This window comes from Zootoca vivipara, chromosome 10 (assembly GCF_963506605.1).
Source record: "Zootoca vivipara chromosome 10, rZooViv1.1, whole genome shotgun sequence".
Lineage (NCBI taxonomy): Eukaryota > Metazoa > Chordata > Lepidosauria > Squamata > Lacertidae > Zootoca > Zootoca vivipara.
Window position 1 is genome coordinate 65,589,152 of NC_083285.1, and position 17,891 is coordinate 65,607,042.

At 46.8% G+C, this 17,891-nt stretch overlaps 1 protein-coding gene across 1 annotated transcript in view; it reads right to left on the bottom strand.

The window, feature by feature from the left end:
- Window positions 1-17,891, bottom strand: part of PLXNA4 (plexin A4) — a 584,028-nt gene that overhangs the window by 109,094 nt on the left and 457,043 nt on the right. Inside the window, exons 11-15 of the mRNA XM_060279222.1 lie at window positions 15,071-15,167; window positions 12,526-12,716; window positions 8,696-8,847; window positions 5,362-5,479; window positions 939-1,075 (exon numbers count right to left, since the gene is read on the bottom strand). Of these exons, the coding sequence (XP_060135205.1) occupies window positions 939-1,075; window positions 5,362-5,479; window positions 8,696-8,847; window positions 12,526-12,716; window positions 15,071-15,167 (695 nt within the window). The remainder of the gene's footprint in view (window positions 1-938; window positions 1,076-5,361; window positions 5,480-8,695; window positions 8,848-12,525; window positions 12,717-15,070; window positions 15,168-17,891) is intronic.

The following is a 17,891-nucleotide window of genomic DNA, read 5'->3' on the forward strand; positions in this document are numbered from 1 at the left end:
GGGCAGGCCCAGCATGGGTACCCGCCACAGTCACCAAGGTGACCGGTCCCGTGTCGTACGAGGTACTAACGGAAGGGGGGCAATGTTGGCGCCGCCACTGCGACCAGCTACGGCGACGATTCCCAGGAGGAACCCGGGAGGAAAGCGGGACAGAGGGGTCCCAAGGGGACAGCAGGGCAGTGAGGCTTGTAGAGCGAGAGGGGTGGGCAGGGGAAGCAGAAGCAGTAGGCACAGAGGGGCGCCCCGAGGCTGGAAGGACACCGGAACCAGAGCTACAACCTAGTGGTTCAGTGGCGCCAGACCAGACAGCCCCGGCACAGCCAGCAGCCTCGGAACACGAGCCAGAACCAGAACCCCTGACCAAGGAACACCCCAGGCCACAACGCACACGGAGGCGGCCAGCAGACCTTGGGGACTACGAATGCAACTTCCCGGGCAGGACTGGAACTTAGAGGGGAGGGGTGTTATGTACTGAGCTGAATCCTAGAACAATAGGATTCAGAATCAGCGGGAGCTACCCAATCCAACTCCAGGTGGAAGGGAATCCGCAACCTGATTGGCCTGCTGGAGCAGCCAATCAGGCGGCTGGCAGAAGTGAATCTGCTACCTGATTGGCCTGTAGGAGCAGCCAATCAGGCTGCAGGCAGAAGTCAATCCACAATATAATTGGCCCACAGGTGTAGCCCTGAAGTAGCCAATCACGCAAGGCCCATTGTGTAAATAATGTATATAAGCAGATGGTTTTGGGAAAAGAGCCATTCGTCTTCTCTTCTCCTCCTTGATGACTATGAGCTGAATAAAGAGCATGAAATTCACTCTTGACTCCGAGTATATTTCACTGCACCAGGCACCTGAGCGGCTGGCTACGCCACTGCGTTCCTTTTGCCGACGTATTATGGAGGAAATATCCCCCCCTCCCTCAGGTCTTTGGGATGTACCAGTGGAAAAGGCAGGGGTGCTCGCCAAAGAGCACCGAGACGTTGCTGCCAGCGTTCAGGTTCTTGCCCGTGATGGTGACTTGGGTTCCGCCAGACACTGGACCTCGCTTGGGATTTAGGTCAAAGAGAGTCAGCATCTGAAAAAGATTAACAACCGCAATGAGAAGAGAAGGCGCCGCCAAAACGGAATTAGCGGGATGGAATTAGCAGGGAAACGACAGCTGCCACGACAACTCTGAAATTGTTTGGGGGGGGGAGACCCTGATGGTTTTAAACTGTTTTCAAGAATGTTTTGAATCCTATTGTTGCACGCCAGTTCAATGTCCAAGTGGTGCGAGATTGCAGGGGATCCAGGTTCATTGGTGTTTCATTCTGGAATAAGGTGCAGCACAGACTGTGCTGTCTTTATGATATACGCTTTATTTATACATCTATACAACCTGAGCGCAAGAGAGTCTCGCTTCCCCTATAGCAACAGCCTTGGATTCAAATAGAAACCAGACATCCCTCTCTCTTTCTGTGGCTCCCTAGCGTGTCGATCTTCCAGCTTCCAAGCTCACATCACTCAACTCTTGCTGCTCTCAACTCTGCCTTTGCCCTTCTAACTCCCCGCGAGTTGAGGGAGGGGGCCTTACCCATTTGCCACCTTGCACAGCGTCCCTTCCTTTGTTCTCCTTCACCCAGGCTATCACCTCACCAGGAAGCTAGCCTGTCTATTCCGAGAATTAGAAGCAGGGCTAGGCAGTCATCCTGCTGATTTTCTCACCTTGGGTGCCTTTGGAAGGAAAGTCTGGCCATGGTAGTGCATGTAGAGGGCTTCCCTTGAGCTGGAGTTGCAGTTAGTGCAGAATTCTCAGCATCCCTCCAGCTGCCAATGTTTGGGGAACCTATTGCTGTATTAAGGTGTGTGTGTGTGTGTGTGTGTGTGTGTGTGTGTGTGTTCTTATTCTCAGGTGTGAATGTTTGAGTTTCAACATTTGAATTACATTTCAGGGGTTTGGGTCCCATCCAACTCTAGAATTCTGTGATCCTACCCCCCCCAAACATAAATATCACAGATATTCACTCTCATTCCCAAGTTCCTACCCTAAACCCTGGTTTAGCCTTCTTCCAGTTAAGTCTTGCCCCACCCAACACACATGTAATACCAAGGTTTCTTATTTTCACTGAGAAACTGCCTAGCATCTGCATTGCAGAGAAAGACAAGGTATAGATGTTATTATAAATAAATAAAAATAAAGGCAACCACCCTCTTTTCCCTTGCTGATTTTGTTTTAAAATCAAGATAAAACAATAATATTTAAGAAGGAACCGATCATCCTGATACCAAACCTTGCTTTCTCAGGGAGAAATCTAGAGTTGCAGTTTCTTCTTTCATTAGCATTTTAATAGAAAAAAACTTTCTGCTTGGTCCCAAGTGAAAAGCCATCATCTGCATTTAAATGAAAGGTTCCCCCCCTCTCTCTCCCCCCCCCTCTCACACACTTTTCCCTATCCTCCCTTCCACTTTTAAGAAGGATGGTATGAAAGGTTTAAACTCTCCAATGAATGAGCAGGTACAATGAGCAGGATGTTGTTGTTGAACGCTGGAGATTATTCATGTCATTTTCTCCTTTAGCTCGCTCTTCCGAGTATGAAGGGGGCTTTGTGGAGGCAATTTGGGGGCGGGGGGGTTGAGAAAGAATCAGGGAAGGATCTCCTTCTTCCTGACTGTCTGGGGCAGGATGGTGGGGGACAAGCCCAAACCAGAGGTCAAAGGCTGGTCCCAAGAATGAAGCTCAAGGCAGGTCTACATACCCTGTGGCCAGCCAGATGCCTATGGTAAACCTGCAAGAGCAGCTCTCTTCTCTTGTGGTTTCTAGCAAATGGTATTGTGTTGCTGCCTCCAGCTACGGCGGCACAGCATGGTCATTGTAGCTGGTAGCCGCCCAGAGTGTTCGGGGAAACCCAGCCAGATGGGCGGGGTATAAATAAATAACAGTAGTAATAATAATAGCTATTCATAGCCTTAGGCTCCATGAATTTGTCTAATCCTCTTTTAAAGCCATCCATATTGATGGCCATTGCTGCCTCCCATGGGACAAAGTTCCATAGTTTAACTGCACGCTGCATGAATAAGTATTTTCTTTTATCTCTCCAGAACAAAGCCCTAAACGGCCTCAGCCCAGTATACCTGAACGAGCGTCTCCACCCCCATCGATCAGCCCGGACACCGAGGGCCTTCTGGCAGTTCCCTGCCTGTGAGGTTCCAGGGAACCAGGCAGAGGGCCTTCTCGGTGGTGGCGCCCGCCCTGTGGAACGCCCTCCCATCAGATGTCAAGCAAATAAACAACTATCTGACATTTAGAAGTCATCTGAAGGCATCCCTGTTTAGGGAAGTTTTTAATGTTTGATGTTTTATCGTGTTTTTAGTATTCTGTTGGAAGCTGCCCAGAGTGGCTGGAGAGGCCCGACCAGATGGACGAGGTATAAGTAATAAATGATGATGATGATGATGAATCTTTCAGCGTTCAGCTCCATAGTATGTGCCCGAGTTCTGGTGCACATCAGCCCCAGCCAGCAATAATAATAATAATAATAATAATAATAATAATAATAATAATAATAATAATTTATTATTTATACCCCGCCCATCTGGCTGGGTTTCCCCAGCCACTCTGGGCAGCTTCCAACAGAAAAATGAAATAAAATAATCTATTAAACATTAAAAGCCTCCCTAAACAGGGCTGCCTTCAGATGTCTTCTAAAAATCTGGTAGCTGTTTTTCTCTTTGACATCAGATGGGAGGGCATTCCACAGGGTGGGCGCCACCACTGAGAAGACCCTCTGCCTGGTTCCCTGCAACTTGGCTTCTCGCAACAAGGGAACCGTCAGAAGGCCCTCAGTACTGGACCTCAGTGTCCGGGCAGAACGATGGGGGGGTGGAAACGCTCCTTCAGGTATACTGGGCCAAGGCCATTTAGGGCTTTAAAGGTCAGCACCAACACTTGGAACTGTGCTCGGAAACATACTGGGAGCCAATGTAGATCTTTCAAGACCTAATTCAATGGTCAGGAGAGGATAGGAGCTGAAGTCCATCAGCATCAGGGAAGGTACCACATTGCCTACACCTCCCCTAGGCTAGGGGGCCCGCTACCATTCCGTCATCCTTCCATACCTTACAAGGCCCTTCCGTCAAGAGCGATCGAGCATCTTGGGGCCTCCTTTCGCATTTCTTTATAAATCCCCATCACCTGCTGTTCATCCCTACCTCCTGTCCCAGGAGAGAGCCTCTAAATGTCTGGAGGTGTTATGATAATAACACTCATAATAATTATCCATCTCATTTGCAGGCTTGTAATAAGTTGCAATAGTCTATTAATTATTCACAGCTGCCTTCGCAAATTTCAGATGATATATTCACAACGAAAATAGGATAAGGGCGGAGGGAGAAATCAGCTATTAGAAACCATTTGCATTTTTCTTTTCAGAAAAGACTGGTAAAACCTGGGAATAAAGTTAAGCAAATAGGACTAGAGGGATCCATCAAACAGCGAGGGTGGGTGCTCAAAAGTGCATGTAATTTGAATTAACTACCCTTATGAGTTTTGGCCCAGGGAGGACAGAGTGAGAGAGAGAGAAAGATACAGAGAATGTTCACACACACCCCATATGAACGCACGTCTAACATGCATTTAAAGCCCATAGCTACCCCCAGAGAATTCTGAGAACTGTAGTTTTTTTTAAGGGTGTGAGGGTATTGTAGTTCAATGAGGGAGAAATTACAGCTCCCAGGATTCTTTTGGGGGAAGCCAAAGGCTTTCAAGGTGTGAGATTCAATGCTAGTCCTACTCAGGTATCCGAAGAAGTGTGCATGCACACGAAAGCTCATACCAATGACAAACTTAGTTGGTCTCTAAGGTGCTACTGGAAGGATGTTTTTAAATTTTGTTTAGTCCTACTCAGAATAGTAGGTCTAAAGAAAAGTCCTACTAACAAACAAAACAAAAAAGTCAGGTACTCCTGTCTTCCACTGCCTCCCGCAGTTTGGTCAGACTCATGTTCGTAGCTTTGGACAGTGTTCTCGAAGCTACGAACATGAGTCTGACCAAACTGCGGGAGGCAGTGGAAGACAGGAGTGCCTGGCATGCTATGGTCCTTGGGGTCACGAAGAGTTGGACATGACTAAATGACTAAACAACAACAACTCAGAATAGAGTAAACCCATGGAAGTTAACAGGCAGATATAAAGCCCTGGGACCCTAAGGTGAAGGGCAGGTAATGAAGAAGGAGAAATTTCAGTGGGTCTGCTCTCAGTAGGGCTTAGTTGACCCTCCAGCCTCACTTGAGAATTTCACTTTGGGTGAAACTCAAGAAACAGCATTTCTTCTCGAAACCTCTTGCCCATTCCTCCTCAATTCCCGAGTCTTGCTCACGGACTTACCGTAAAGTAATAGAACTGGGAGGATTTGGCCATGAACTCTGGCTTGCACTCGGCCACACAGATGTCCACATTTCCTGCATGCTGGCTGTGCTTGGCCTCGCCCATCTCGCACACTATTCTAGAAGGAAAGGAAAGAGAGTCAAGGGTCAGGAGATGCCCCTGGGGTCCCTGCAAAGTGTGCCTGCTGTGTGCGGGAAGGCTTAGAGCCAAAGTAGGTGATGACAGGTAGGAATGGGGTTTCCCTAATGGTACAGATCCCATATCCCATTTGGGGGAAACCCCTTCTCCTTAAAAAAGTAGACCTCTTTTCCTTAAAGTGAAACACTCCCAACAATCACAGAATGGCAGATTTTGATGATAGAATACCTACAACTAGCGAAATTGACGGGTTGGGTGTGAGGATTGGAGAAACAGAAAGTTTCAAGAGAGTGGGTTATTTATAAAGAATATTTAAATCTCTATAGCATCAACAACCCCATATTGACAGAACTGGGATGATATTTGTAAAGGAAAAATAAACAAAGTGTATAAAAGAGGGAAAAGAAGAAGGTATAGTAATAAAAAAAACCTGTGAAAAAAATAAGGGTAGAAGTTACTAGGTATAATGAAATGGGTTGGAAGTATCATATGTTTAAATTTGGATGAAACAATCTGAAAATGACTTAGTTTCTTTTGGTTTCGTTTAATTTTTCTTTATTCTTATGTGCATGAGTTGAAATGTATGGATTTTTTCCCCTCTTTTAAACACATATTCTTGTACATCCATGTACTTTTAAATAATTTTCAATAAAGAACATTTTTAATAATAAAAAATAGACCTCTTTTCCTCAAGGATCATGTCATTCCAGGGGGTGGGCAGCTGGATTTTTTGCTACATTGTGCCAGATTCTGGGGTGTAGAATACAGTGGTACCTCGGTTTATGAACACAATTGGTTCCGGAAGTCTGTTCATAAACTGAAGCGTTCATAAACTGAAGCGAACTTTCCCATTGAAAGTAATGGAAAGTGAATTAATGCGTTCCAGTCGGTCCGCAGAGTAAGTGTTCATAAACTGAAGCAAACTTTCCCATTGAAAGTAATGGAAAGTGGATTAATCCGTTCCAGACGGGTCCGCGGAGTACTTAAACTGAAGCGTTCATAAACTGAAGCATGGGTGTAATTGGTTCCGGAAGTCTGTTCATAAACTGAAGCGTTCATAAACTGAAGCAAACTTTCCCATTGAAAGTAATGGAAAATGAATTAATCCGTTCCAGATGGGTCCGCAGTGTTCATAAACCGAAAATTCATAAACCGAGGTGTTCATAAACCGAGGTTCCACTGTAGTGGGTAAGAAGGATGAAGACACAGCTCTCAAAACAACCAGCTCTTTATTTTAGCTCTGAGTCCTGACTGAACAGTAGCTTAGCCAACTGGCTTATATAGTACTCTGTAACTTGCAACAGTAACAAACTCCCCCTGGCTACCCAATCCGTGAACAGCACTCTCAATCCTTCATTTGCATGTTGTGGACCTCAGTGAGAACTGCAGCCACGGTGGCCAGAAGGAGTACTGCAGTTAACTTACAGTAATACATAACACTGGGAAAGCTAGGTTCATTGCAACCGGCCTCAACCGTCCGGAAGCTCTTTTGGTGATGTTGGACAGAGAGGCTACAGGTGCCTATTGTCTACTGAGCTGAGCTATAGGCGGGGGGGGGGGGCAGAGAGCCGAGAGCCTATTGAGTTTGGTTTCTCTCAATTCCCAGTCTCAGACATTGCCACATCAGTTTGCAAAGAACATTTTTTTAGTCCTCATGAAGATTCATCAGCATTTCAGGGCAATTTCTCCCCTCATCTGCACATTTCCCCCCAAAAGCACTTTCCCCTAAAACAATGCATATCAATATATTACTATTTTCACTAATATATGCACTTATATACACACACACTTTGCTCCAGTGTGTGCATTTTTTGCACACTCTACCTAACGGGAGAACTGTGCTGCAAAATTCAGAGAAGTGCAAAATTTTGAAGGGCAGCTGTGCTCTGATTTGTGCATTGTTTCGGGGCAGAAAAGGTAAGTTCAAACCAAATTTCTCCCACACACCCCTGGGGAAATGTTGTTCATCCTCACTTGTCATGCAAAGCAGAGGTGAGGGACATCAGCACTACCTGTAAAGCCAGGTAGGGCAACCTGTGGTGCTTCAGTTGTGGCTAGTCTCCAACTCCCAACACCCCTCACCATTGGCTATGCTGGCTAAGGCTGATGGGAACTGGAGTCCAACATCATTAGGGCTAGCCACACCTGCATTAGTTAGTGTCATATACAATCCCCCTAGGAGCAGGTGATGTTTTCTCTGTTCTGCTGAGCCTGCAAGATGGCTGTAGCACAGATGTGGGGAACCTCTGACTCTCCAGATGTTGTTGCTCTTACTATTATTATTTACCTGCCCTCCACCCTAAGGTCCCAGGAAGGGCTACAACAGGCACCCCCAAACTGCGGCCCTCCAGATGTTTTGGCCTACAACTCCCATGATCCCTAGCTAACAGGACCAGTGGTCAGGGATGATGGGAATTGTAGTCCAAAACACCTGGAGGGCCGAAGTTTGGGGATGCCTGGGCTACAACATGAAAGCCCAAACTGCTTAAAACAACTTACAATCACAAAAATAAAGTGGGTCCTAAAAACATACACCTCGAGTATCAAAAGCCAAGGTAAAGAAGTGTGTCTCCAGGATTTGCTGGAAGCTGCACAACGGTGTCAGATGCACCTCTGTGTAGAAGGAGGCCCACAGTTTAGGGGCCACCACAGAAAAGACCCTTTCCCAGGCACACACACACACACACACACACACACACACACACACACGTCTCTGAGGGCGGAGGAACTACCAAGAGGTCCCTCTCTGCCAATCTCTGCATCCAAGAGGGTCTGTAGGGAAGGAGGAGGTCTCTCAGGGATGTGGTTGGACTCCAAGTCCCATCAGCCAGCATGGGAGTTGTAGTCCATCAACAATGGAGTGTCACAGGTCCCCCCACTCATGCTCTACAGCAGACACCCCCCAAACTGTGGCCCTCCAGATGTTTTGGCCTACAACTCCCATGATCCCTAGCTAATAGGACCAGTGGTTGGGGAAGATGGGAATTGTAGTCCAAAACATCTGGAGGGCCGAAGTTTGGGGATGCCTGCTCTACAGTGTCCCTCTCTTTCCACCTATTCCATTCAGGGCTCAGTGACCTGAGACTGACAAGAAAAGTTGGACAAAGAGCAAAATTGTCTCGCGTAAACATTCCTGCCCTAACAACAGAGCGGAAGGTCTTAATAGAGCACCTTTCACCCTGAGGCCCTTACTTACTGCTCTGCTGGGATGTATCCCTCCACTAAAGGAATGCACTCCACGCCAGCTACTTTGACATGCGATGCAATGTCCCGGAACTCCAAGCCCAAATTTTCTCCCCGGATGGTCACTCTGGTCCCTCCTTCGCGAGGTCCCCTCACCGGGCTGATCTAGGAGAGGAAAAAACTGGTTAAAGGAAGGTGAAAAGAAAGGCAAGGCCCTGTGCTGGTGTTCCGTTCAAGGGGCACAGTTGACTGTCAGTGTGGTACAGTGGTTAGAGCGTTAGACTAGGATGCGGGAGACAATGGTTCAAATCCCCACTCAGACATAAAGCTCTCACTGGGGAGCTCAAGGCCAGTGGCTGCCTCTCAGCCTAACCTACCTCACAGGGTTGTTGTGGGAGTCAAAAGAGGAGGGGGAAAGAGAACTGTGTATGCCATCCCAAGCTCGGAGAAAAAGGTGGGGTGAAAATGCAGTTAATAAGTACTTCAAGAGACCTGGCTGTGCTCATCCTCTGGATAATTTCTCTCATCTTAGGCGCCAAGAAAATGGATGCCTTCTCTCTGATGGCTTCCTCCTTTTTCCATTCGCCATTAGCTGAATTTGGGGGGGGGGAAACTGCTTCAGAGATCCGCTTCTTCTCCACCCATTCCTGTATCTCGGAGTGGCAAAATCGAAGATGTGCGTGTGGTGGTGCAGGTGTCAAGGAATGCTGAAGAACAACAAGGGCACCTGAGATCCTAAGTGAACTGGACACCCTGAGATTTCCATGCTCCACTTTGTGGTGATTCCAGCCAGGCAAGAACAATAAAGAAGGGTGCAAAGCAGAAGCCGTAAGAGAGGCGTAGGGAACTCTTGGCCCTCCATCATCAGCCCAGGTCACTAATCCTGCTTGCTGGGACCGATGGCAGCTGCAGTTCAGAAACATCTGGTTGATGTGTGGGCCAGTGGTTCCCCACACCTGCAATAAGGGGTGGCGGTGACTGGGGTGGCTGGAACATTGATCAGAAGCAGAACTCCACTTCTAACTATATAAACCTCTGCCATGTTCACTCTTGAGTTCTCCTTCTTTCTAAGCATAACAAACCCAGAATGTTTTGCTCTAACCGCTTTGTTGTTGTTGTTGTTTAGTCATGTCCGACTCTTCGTGACCCCATGGACCAGAGCGCGCCAGGCACTCCTGTCTTGCACTGCCTCCCGCAGTTTGGTCAAACTCATGTTCGTAGGTTCGAGAACACTGTCCAACCTTCTCATCCTCTGTCGTCCCCTTCTCCTAGTGCCCTCAATCCTTCCCAACATCAGGGTCTTTTCCAAGGATTCTTCTCTTCTCATGAGGTGGCCAAAGTATTGGAGCCTCAGCTTCACGATCTGTCCTTCCAGTGAGCACTCAGGGCTGATTTCCTTCAGAATGGATAGGTTTGATCTTCTTGCAGTCCATGGGACTCTCAAGAGTCTCCTCCAGCACCATAATTCAAAAGCATCAATTCTTCGGCGATCAGCCTTCTTTATGGTCCAGCTCTCACTTCCATACATCACTACTGGGAAAACCATAGCTTTAACTATATGGACCTTTGTAGGCAAGGTGATGTCTCTGCTTTTTAAGATGCTAACCGCTTTACCATTCCATTTGCTCTTTTATGTACCTAGTTCTAGTTCTATAAAACGCATTTGCAATGGGTGCAACCATTTTTCAAAATATGCCTATGCCATAAGATTTATTATTAAGGCATTATGATATTGGCCTTTTTAATTATCTATCCCTTTTCTAATAATCCCTTACTTGGGATGCACTTTCTGCCCTGCTTTCTGCACACCAAGTTGACATTTTCGCTGAGCTCTCCACCATTACCCTGAGGACTCTTTCCTGGATAGTCGCAGCCAGTTCAGATCTCACCAGTGTTATACATGAAGTTCCATGCATATTAATTCAAATGCATAGCAATGAGGGTCCTTTGGAAGGTTTTCATTGTGTCACTCAAAAATCAAGGGCATTTTTTTTTAGTCTCCGGAAGTGATCAAATCTCACTTGCGGGCTTATTGATGGATTGTCAACGTGTTTCCTCAAAAGCAAGTCCAAAGGGACTTATTCTCACAAATATATACAAGACTGCAGCCTTAATATGTATACACACAATATATATCATAGAATCATATTTTTACAAAGGTTTGAAGGAGCATTCTTTTTCTCTCACCTGCACTTGAACCCCCAGATCAGGACCTTAAATTAATTCTTCCTGTCTTGCCATGTTTTATGCTCAAAAACGCTATATATATATATATATATATATATATATATATATATATATATATACCTTCCAGTAGCACCTTAGAGACCAAGTTTGTCATTGGTATGAGCTTTCGTGTGCATGCACACTTCTTCAGATATATATGTTTGAAAAGCCTGGGGAACCTGTCTAACCAGGGATTTTGACTAAATATCATTCTGGGGGGATTAGGGATGTAAGAGAAACAGAAAACAGGAGCAGAAATTGTCAATGTTCGCTTATTCATCTCTTGTCCAGAACAAAAAATCAACCCAACATATATGTTGGGTGCTATCTTTGGTTGCGGGACCCAGGTGGCGCTGTGGGTTAAACCCCAGAGTCTAGGGCTTGCTGATCAGAAGTAGAGCGAGACGAGTCCCGCAACCCCAGAGTCGGACACGACTGGACCTGATGGTCAGGGGCGCCTTTATCTTTGGTTGCAGCTTTCAGCCTCTCCTATTTGCATTCCTTTTGAATTGAAACGAGGTAACGTAAGAACATAATTCACAAAATTAATTGTGTAAATTAGGTTACAGAATTCCACCACACGTAGCGTAGTTTGGAGGCAGATGGCGAACTGCAGCGGAATGGAAAGAGCGCCGCAGATGACAGACTCAGGGCAGAATGGAGAACGATGTCTGGTTACACGCCTGGTGGGGGTGCATTTCAAGAAAAACAGTTTGCGAATTTTATCTGAATAATAATAATAATAATAATAATAATAAAGCACAGTCCAAGATCCTGCTTCCCCTCTCCAACGTCTAAGCAATTCTTCAAAAAGGCCCACTGGAGACATTCCTGCTTCCAAGGCAAATCTTCTTGAAACCCGTGAACTTCTGCATCCTCTCTGGTGAGGACTGCCTGCGACACGGGAGGAGCGATGCTATTAGGCAGCGCTTTGATCTAGCTGTTTGGCACACAGCCTGGGACAGCAGCTCCAGTTAAACCACAGTCTCCTGGGCTCACTTTCACAGCTGCGAGGAGCCATGCATCTTGAGCTATAGCATCTGAGAAGGAATTGCACACAGCCCAAGTGACTTCTAAGCGGGGCCATCGTTCCTGGGATCAGAGAGCCAGAAGGAAGCAGGAGGAGCATCCTTATACCAGCCTTGTTTCTTAGGACACCCTGCATGAGCCAGACCACAGCAAGTCCCTATCAAAGAGCAGGACCACAGCTCAGGAAACTGCCTGCACAGAAAAACTGAATCTGAACATCTCCAGTTGATTGGCAAGGCTGAAGGGGATTCCTGTTTGGTGGATTATTACTCCTCCATCATAGGCAGCGGCAAGGCATGGATTGTGCATCACCCAAAAGATTGAAGCCGTAGAGATAAGAAAAGAAGAGTCGTTCCATTGCCTGGAGAGGTCACTTCCTGGTTTGCACGGAGAAGCCATTTTCAATGGAGCCCAGCAATGGAAGCACACAGCTGTATTGAGGCAGCGCCAGGTGTTGTAATTCTATGCCCGCCTAACAATTTTTGCACCCGGGGAGACTGCCCCTGTAAGCCCCCCCTCCCCACGCTACGCCACTGATTGTAGGTCAAGGGTATGGGGAATGGAAGAGGGAGTTTCAGGGCGGCTTACTTCTGTGATCTTGGGGTTGGTGCACTTGCCCCCGGCGCCAGAGAGCTCCAGCCACCGGTTCTCCAGGATGGGGCAATGGTGCTTCAAGGTGCACCGGTTCTGGCCTTCGCACCAGCCGCACTCGTAGTCCGGGTCTGCTTTCAGGCACAGGCCGCAGCTGTCTCGCATGGCCCCGCATTTGTACAGGTGGACTGTTGGGAGAGGAAAGCACAAGCCTGTTGAGGAGGCATTTACCCACAAGATCGCCTTACCCCACATATGCCCATTGTTGTAAAGTTTAAGGTAAAATAATTGTTCATAAACATGTACATGAATGTACAGGCACATGTCTGAAGCAGCACAGGAAGACAGGCCTGACTGACACCATCTCTCTGACCAGAATCACACACACATTTCCACATGACTATCAACTTGGGAGCCATAATCCTGTAAGCCGGAGGCTCTGCCAACTGGACATTTCCCCATAAATAGTGCCAGACTACTAGCCATCTCATTCACAATGGAAGACTCCTCCGAACAAAAGATAGTGATCAACTTTTAAGAAACTGTTAATTTCTCTTTGTGTTTAGGAATTCACACCTGGGAGGGGTGAGAGGAGGACTAGGAGAGGTGTCAAAGGTGCTCAGATTTCTACCTTGAACCCTCCCTTTTCGTGAGGTATTGATTACATCGCGGTGATGTAGGAATGATGTTTTTTGGGGTTGTTTCTGGGGGATGGGAAAACTGATAAAAGGGGAGGTTCTCTTTTGTTCTGGGTTCCTTTCTTGATCTCTTGTGTGAGGGGAAGGACCCTGTTGCAACAGCAAAAATAAAGGCTTTGCTTCTCAAAATTCTCTGGTTGGCCTCTGTTATATTCTCCGACCGATGGAGAACCCAATAAGGGCTCTTGTGTACCCCATAAGGGAATAAGAGCAGATTTTTGCTTATTACACCACTCAGGTGTTTCAATCTGCAGAGCTGTGGCAAAGGAGCAGCATCTGATAAGCCTTCTGCGGTCAAGTCAAACAATGCAGCAAGAGTCCTGCTGGATCAGACCGGAAGGTTTATCTAGTCAAGCGTCCTGTTTCCCACCAGGGGGCAACCAGATGGCTGGGGGCAGCCCACAAGCAGGACGCTCTCTCGCTGGTGCCCCCCAACAACTGGTACCAGTGGCATAGCATGGGTGGGGCCACAGGGGCACTAGCCCTGGGCGCAAAATTCTTTGGGGTGCAAGTTTTGAAAAGAAAATGAAGGGAAGTAGTAAATATATATTTAAAAATAATGCGCCATCAGAAAATCTCCAAATGACTGTATGAGTGGATATGGGCAATGGCCGGTTGCTAGGGTGCCCTCCACATGGGCTTTACAAAGGTACCCATTCCTGACCAATCCTCCATCCTGCTCTCTGCCGTGCTTGACCACTAGATGCTCATTGGGTGCCACGGTTGCCACTCAAGTTATTGCTCCTTTGTTCACACTATTGATGGGTGGTGCCAAGGATATTTGTCTTGCCCCGGGCACTGGCAACCCATGCTACACCACTGACTGGTATTAAGAAGCGCCTCCGATACTGAAGGTGGAAGGTATCTATTATGATTGGTAGCCTTAAATGAATTTGTGTTGCTCTTCCAAAGTTGGTGACCAGCACCACATCTTGAGCCCGCAAATTCCATAGCTTATCTATGGAAGGTATAAAGACGCCAGCAGCTAAGAAACAGAGTCTGAAAACTTAAATCTATACCTCATCACTGATACAGGGGAGGACTCTCCGACCGAAGGTGTGCATAAGACTTCCTCCCTATTCACTTTCCATTACCAGCTGAAAGGACCAGTTTCTCAGTACAAAGAATCATGGAACTGTAGGATTGCAAGGGATGCAAAGGGTCCTCTAGTCTGACCCCCTGCAATGCCTACAGAATGAATCGGGGGGGGGGCAACTTTCCTGGCGAAACTGGGTGGTGATTTTGGGGGCAAAAATTAGGGTGAGGGACTGAACTCACTAGGTAGAGGGCTCCTTACAGCAGCTGCCAACTGTGTGCCAAATTTTGCATACCTGCCCCCCACAAAATCACACACCCAGTTTTCTGCCCTCCTGGAAAGGGGTGTGTGAAATCAGTAAGAGGGCAACGTGACTGAGCCTTATTTGTTATTATTTTGAGTTGTATTTAAAAAAGAAGCTGCAAACTGCTTCAGCCGAAAAAACGGCACGTCCATAAAGAAATAAAGCCCCAACACCTGGCCTCTGGTCAGATTCAAACTAGGCTGCTGGCAACAATCATTGAAATGAGCTACTCAAGTCAAGAGGATTTTGAAAGTAGAAAGTTTGACTTTAAAATGCTCGGAGGGGGGGCAGAGGGAGCTTTATTTGTTTCAGGTGCTCAACAAGAAAGAAAGAGGGGAAGAAAAACAGAACAATTTTTTTTTTAAGCAATTTGCAGAGAACATAAATAAAGCCTTGTAGCAGACGGGGAAGGGAAGCGTCGAGTGCTTTGTTAGGAGTGTGCAGAGTGATGCAACCCGTTGCTAAGGTTACCACTTCCAAGGACAAGTCGGAATGATTCGTTACCTTTGTTCTGCGCAGGGTTGTCAATGTTGAAATCCCCATTCCACACGACTGTCAGCTCCACTGGCAAGCTGTTAATCTCCGTCCCGTCGTAAGTGTACTAAAAGTAGGGGAAGGGAAGTACGGAGGGAGAGAAAGGAAGAAAGAAAGAAAGGAGAGAAATCACACCTGCTGCTCTGGCTACTGGAAATCCTGGTGGCGTTTCTTGCACGTATCTCCCCTGATGCCATGGGAGGGATGGGATTCTAACACACACACATGCAAATATCACGAGCATTTTTTATCACTTCACCTTGCCCACTTTCCCTTGACGTTCCTCAGGTGTTTCACTTCTAAAGGGACCCTCTCCCCCCAAAAATTCTCTTTGAACGTTACTATTGATGGATAAAGATCATGCAGTTGGATGGTGAATAGTGGGTACAATACCATTGGGGGTTTTCGGATGACCACAGTTCACTGTAGATCTTTGGGAAATTAGTACAGTTTGGTTCTCAACTCCTTAATTTTGCTTTACGTGGAGAGAAACTACCGTAGGTGTTTTGAAGGGCATTGATGCCCAAGTTCCTGGCCACCAATTGTCTCCTTCAGCCAACCTTCTGCCTTTGGATATTTGCTCAGGCTTCCCTCCCTATAGCCTGTCTTCTCATGCATGCCTGCCAAGTCTCCCGCTGAAAAATGCGAGATCAGCGGCGGCGCGGCACCAGAAGTTGCGTAGAAGCAACTTCTGGGGCTGCTCTGACCATGTGTGGGCACCGGAAATCAGGCAGAGCGGCACCGGAAGTCGCTTCTATGCATGCCCGGAGGCCACCACCAAGATGGCCACTGGGCATGCGTAGAAGCGACTTCCGGTGCCGCTCTGCCCGATTTCCGGTTCCCACACATGGGCAAAGCAGCACCCAAAATGGAGGCTCCCTGGCAGGTAGGAAATCCGGGGGATTTCCGGGATTTTTCTCCATTCGGGAGAACAGCGGGAAACGGATTAAAATCCGGGGGTTTCCCGCGAAAATCGGGGTACTTGGCAGCTAAGCATCCATGACGATCGGAAACTTTATTCTTTTTATTTTTTATTTTTTAAAAACGAAAGCTAATATTCTCTGGAAGCTTGGTAGAGTATAGCTTGGAGAAACCCAAAGCTCCAAGCCTCAGGCAGAGGCGAGGCTCTGTGTCTACTAATCAGCATGCAATTGCAGGGCCAAACGTACCCTGTGATTTCTGCACATTACATTACAGCGAATGCCGAGTTACACTGCAATTTATCTTTGAGCAAACCAAACACAATTAGCTGACAATTGGAGGGGGCCTGCAAACAGCATCTCAACCCCACCGGTTTGCCCCCAGCATGGTTTCCATGGATGCTAAGTGCACTTTCCAGAGAACTAGGCTCACTACTGTAGAGTTTGCTACAGTCGTTCCTCATGCACAGAAACAGCATTTTGCTGAGACCTGTGCACGCAGTAAGAATCACAGAATTGTAGAGTTGGAAGGGATCCCTAGGGACACCCCCTGCAATGCAGGAATTCTCAGGACCTGGGTACACAAAGGACTGCCTACCTCCTTGCAAATCTGCTCTAAATTTCTGATCTCCTTTGATGTCCTCCCCACTGGATGCTCTCATCTTCAGAGGTTTAGCAGCTAGGCAATGGGGAAAGGGCTTTATCGGAGGTAAAGGTAAAGGTAAAGGGAGCCCTGACCATTAGGTCCAGTCGTGACCGACTCTGGGGTTGCGCGCTCATCTCGCATTATTGGCCGAGGGAGCCGGCGTATAGCTTCCAGGTCATGTGGCCAGCATGGCAAAGCCGCTTCTGGCAAACCAGAGCAGCACATGGAAATGCCGTTTACCTTCCCGCTGTAGCGCTTCCTATTTATCTACTTGCATTTTGACGTGCTTTTGAACTGCTAGGTTGGCAGGAGCTGGGACCAAGCAACGGGAGCTCACCCCGTCACAGGGATTTGAACCGCCAACCTTCTGATCAGCAAGCCCTAGGCTCAGTGGTTTAACCACAGCGCCACCTGGGTCCCTATCGGAGGTGGCACCTAGTTTACAGTGCATTCTCCCTGGAAAGTTTTAGCAGGCACCAATATTCAGAGCAAGGATGGAGAACTGTGAACCTCCAGATGTTGTTGGACTCTATCATTGCTGACCTTGTTGGTTGAGGCTGATAGGAACCAGGTGTCCAACAAGATATTGAGAGCTACTAGTACTCCTCCACTTTTACATGGTCCGAGGCCGTAACTTAAGACCCATTTATTCTCAGAGGCAATTGTTGAGCAACTGATGGTTGCTCCTTTTTCTGGCATGTTAGTCTTAATTTTATGTGATGTTAGCCTGCATTTCCTGATATTGCTGTGTACTTTGTTGTACTTTTTAAAATTTAAAAATCTTTATTTCAAATTCTTAAAAGCAATAACAAAACATGTAAAATCTCATCAAATAACTTGAGCCAATATTATAAACAAACAAAAAAATCAAAATCAGAATTTACAAAAAACGGAAGGAAAAAAGGGGGAATAGAACAAAAAAATAAAAAATGAATAAAAATTGACTCCCTACTGCTTATACACCACTTCCCTTTTGATTAACTTTCACTTATCTTGCATTATCTGAATTGTTATATACATATAGTTGTTATATACATACATGCATTCTTTAACTCTCTTGCATATATTTCAGTTCAAACAGATCACCAGTTCAGTATTAATATTTTCTTTAATCAAATAGTCCTCAACATATTTCCACTTGATTTTACTTTTCTTCTTAAGGAAGATGCTGTGGTCATTTTGGCTAGGTTCATAAATCCCACCAGTTTTTCCTGCCATTCAAGAA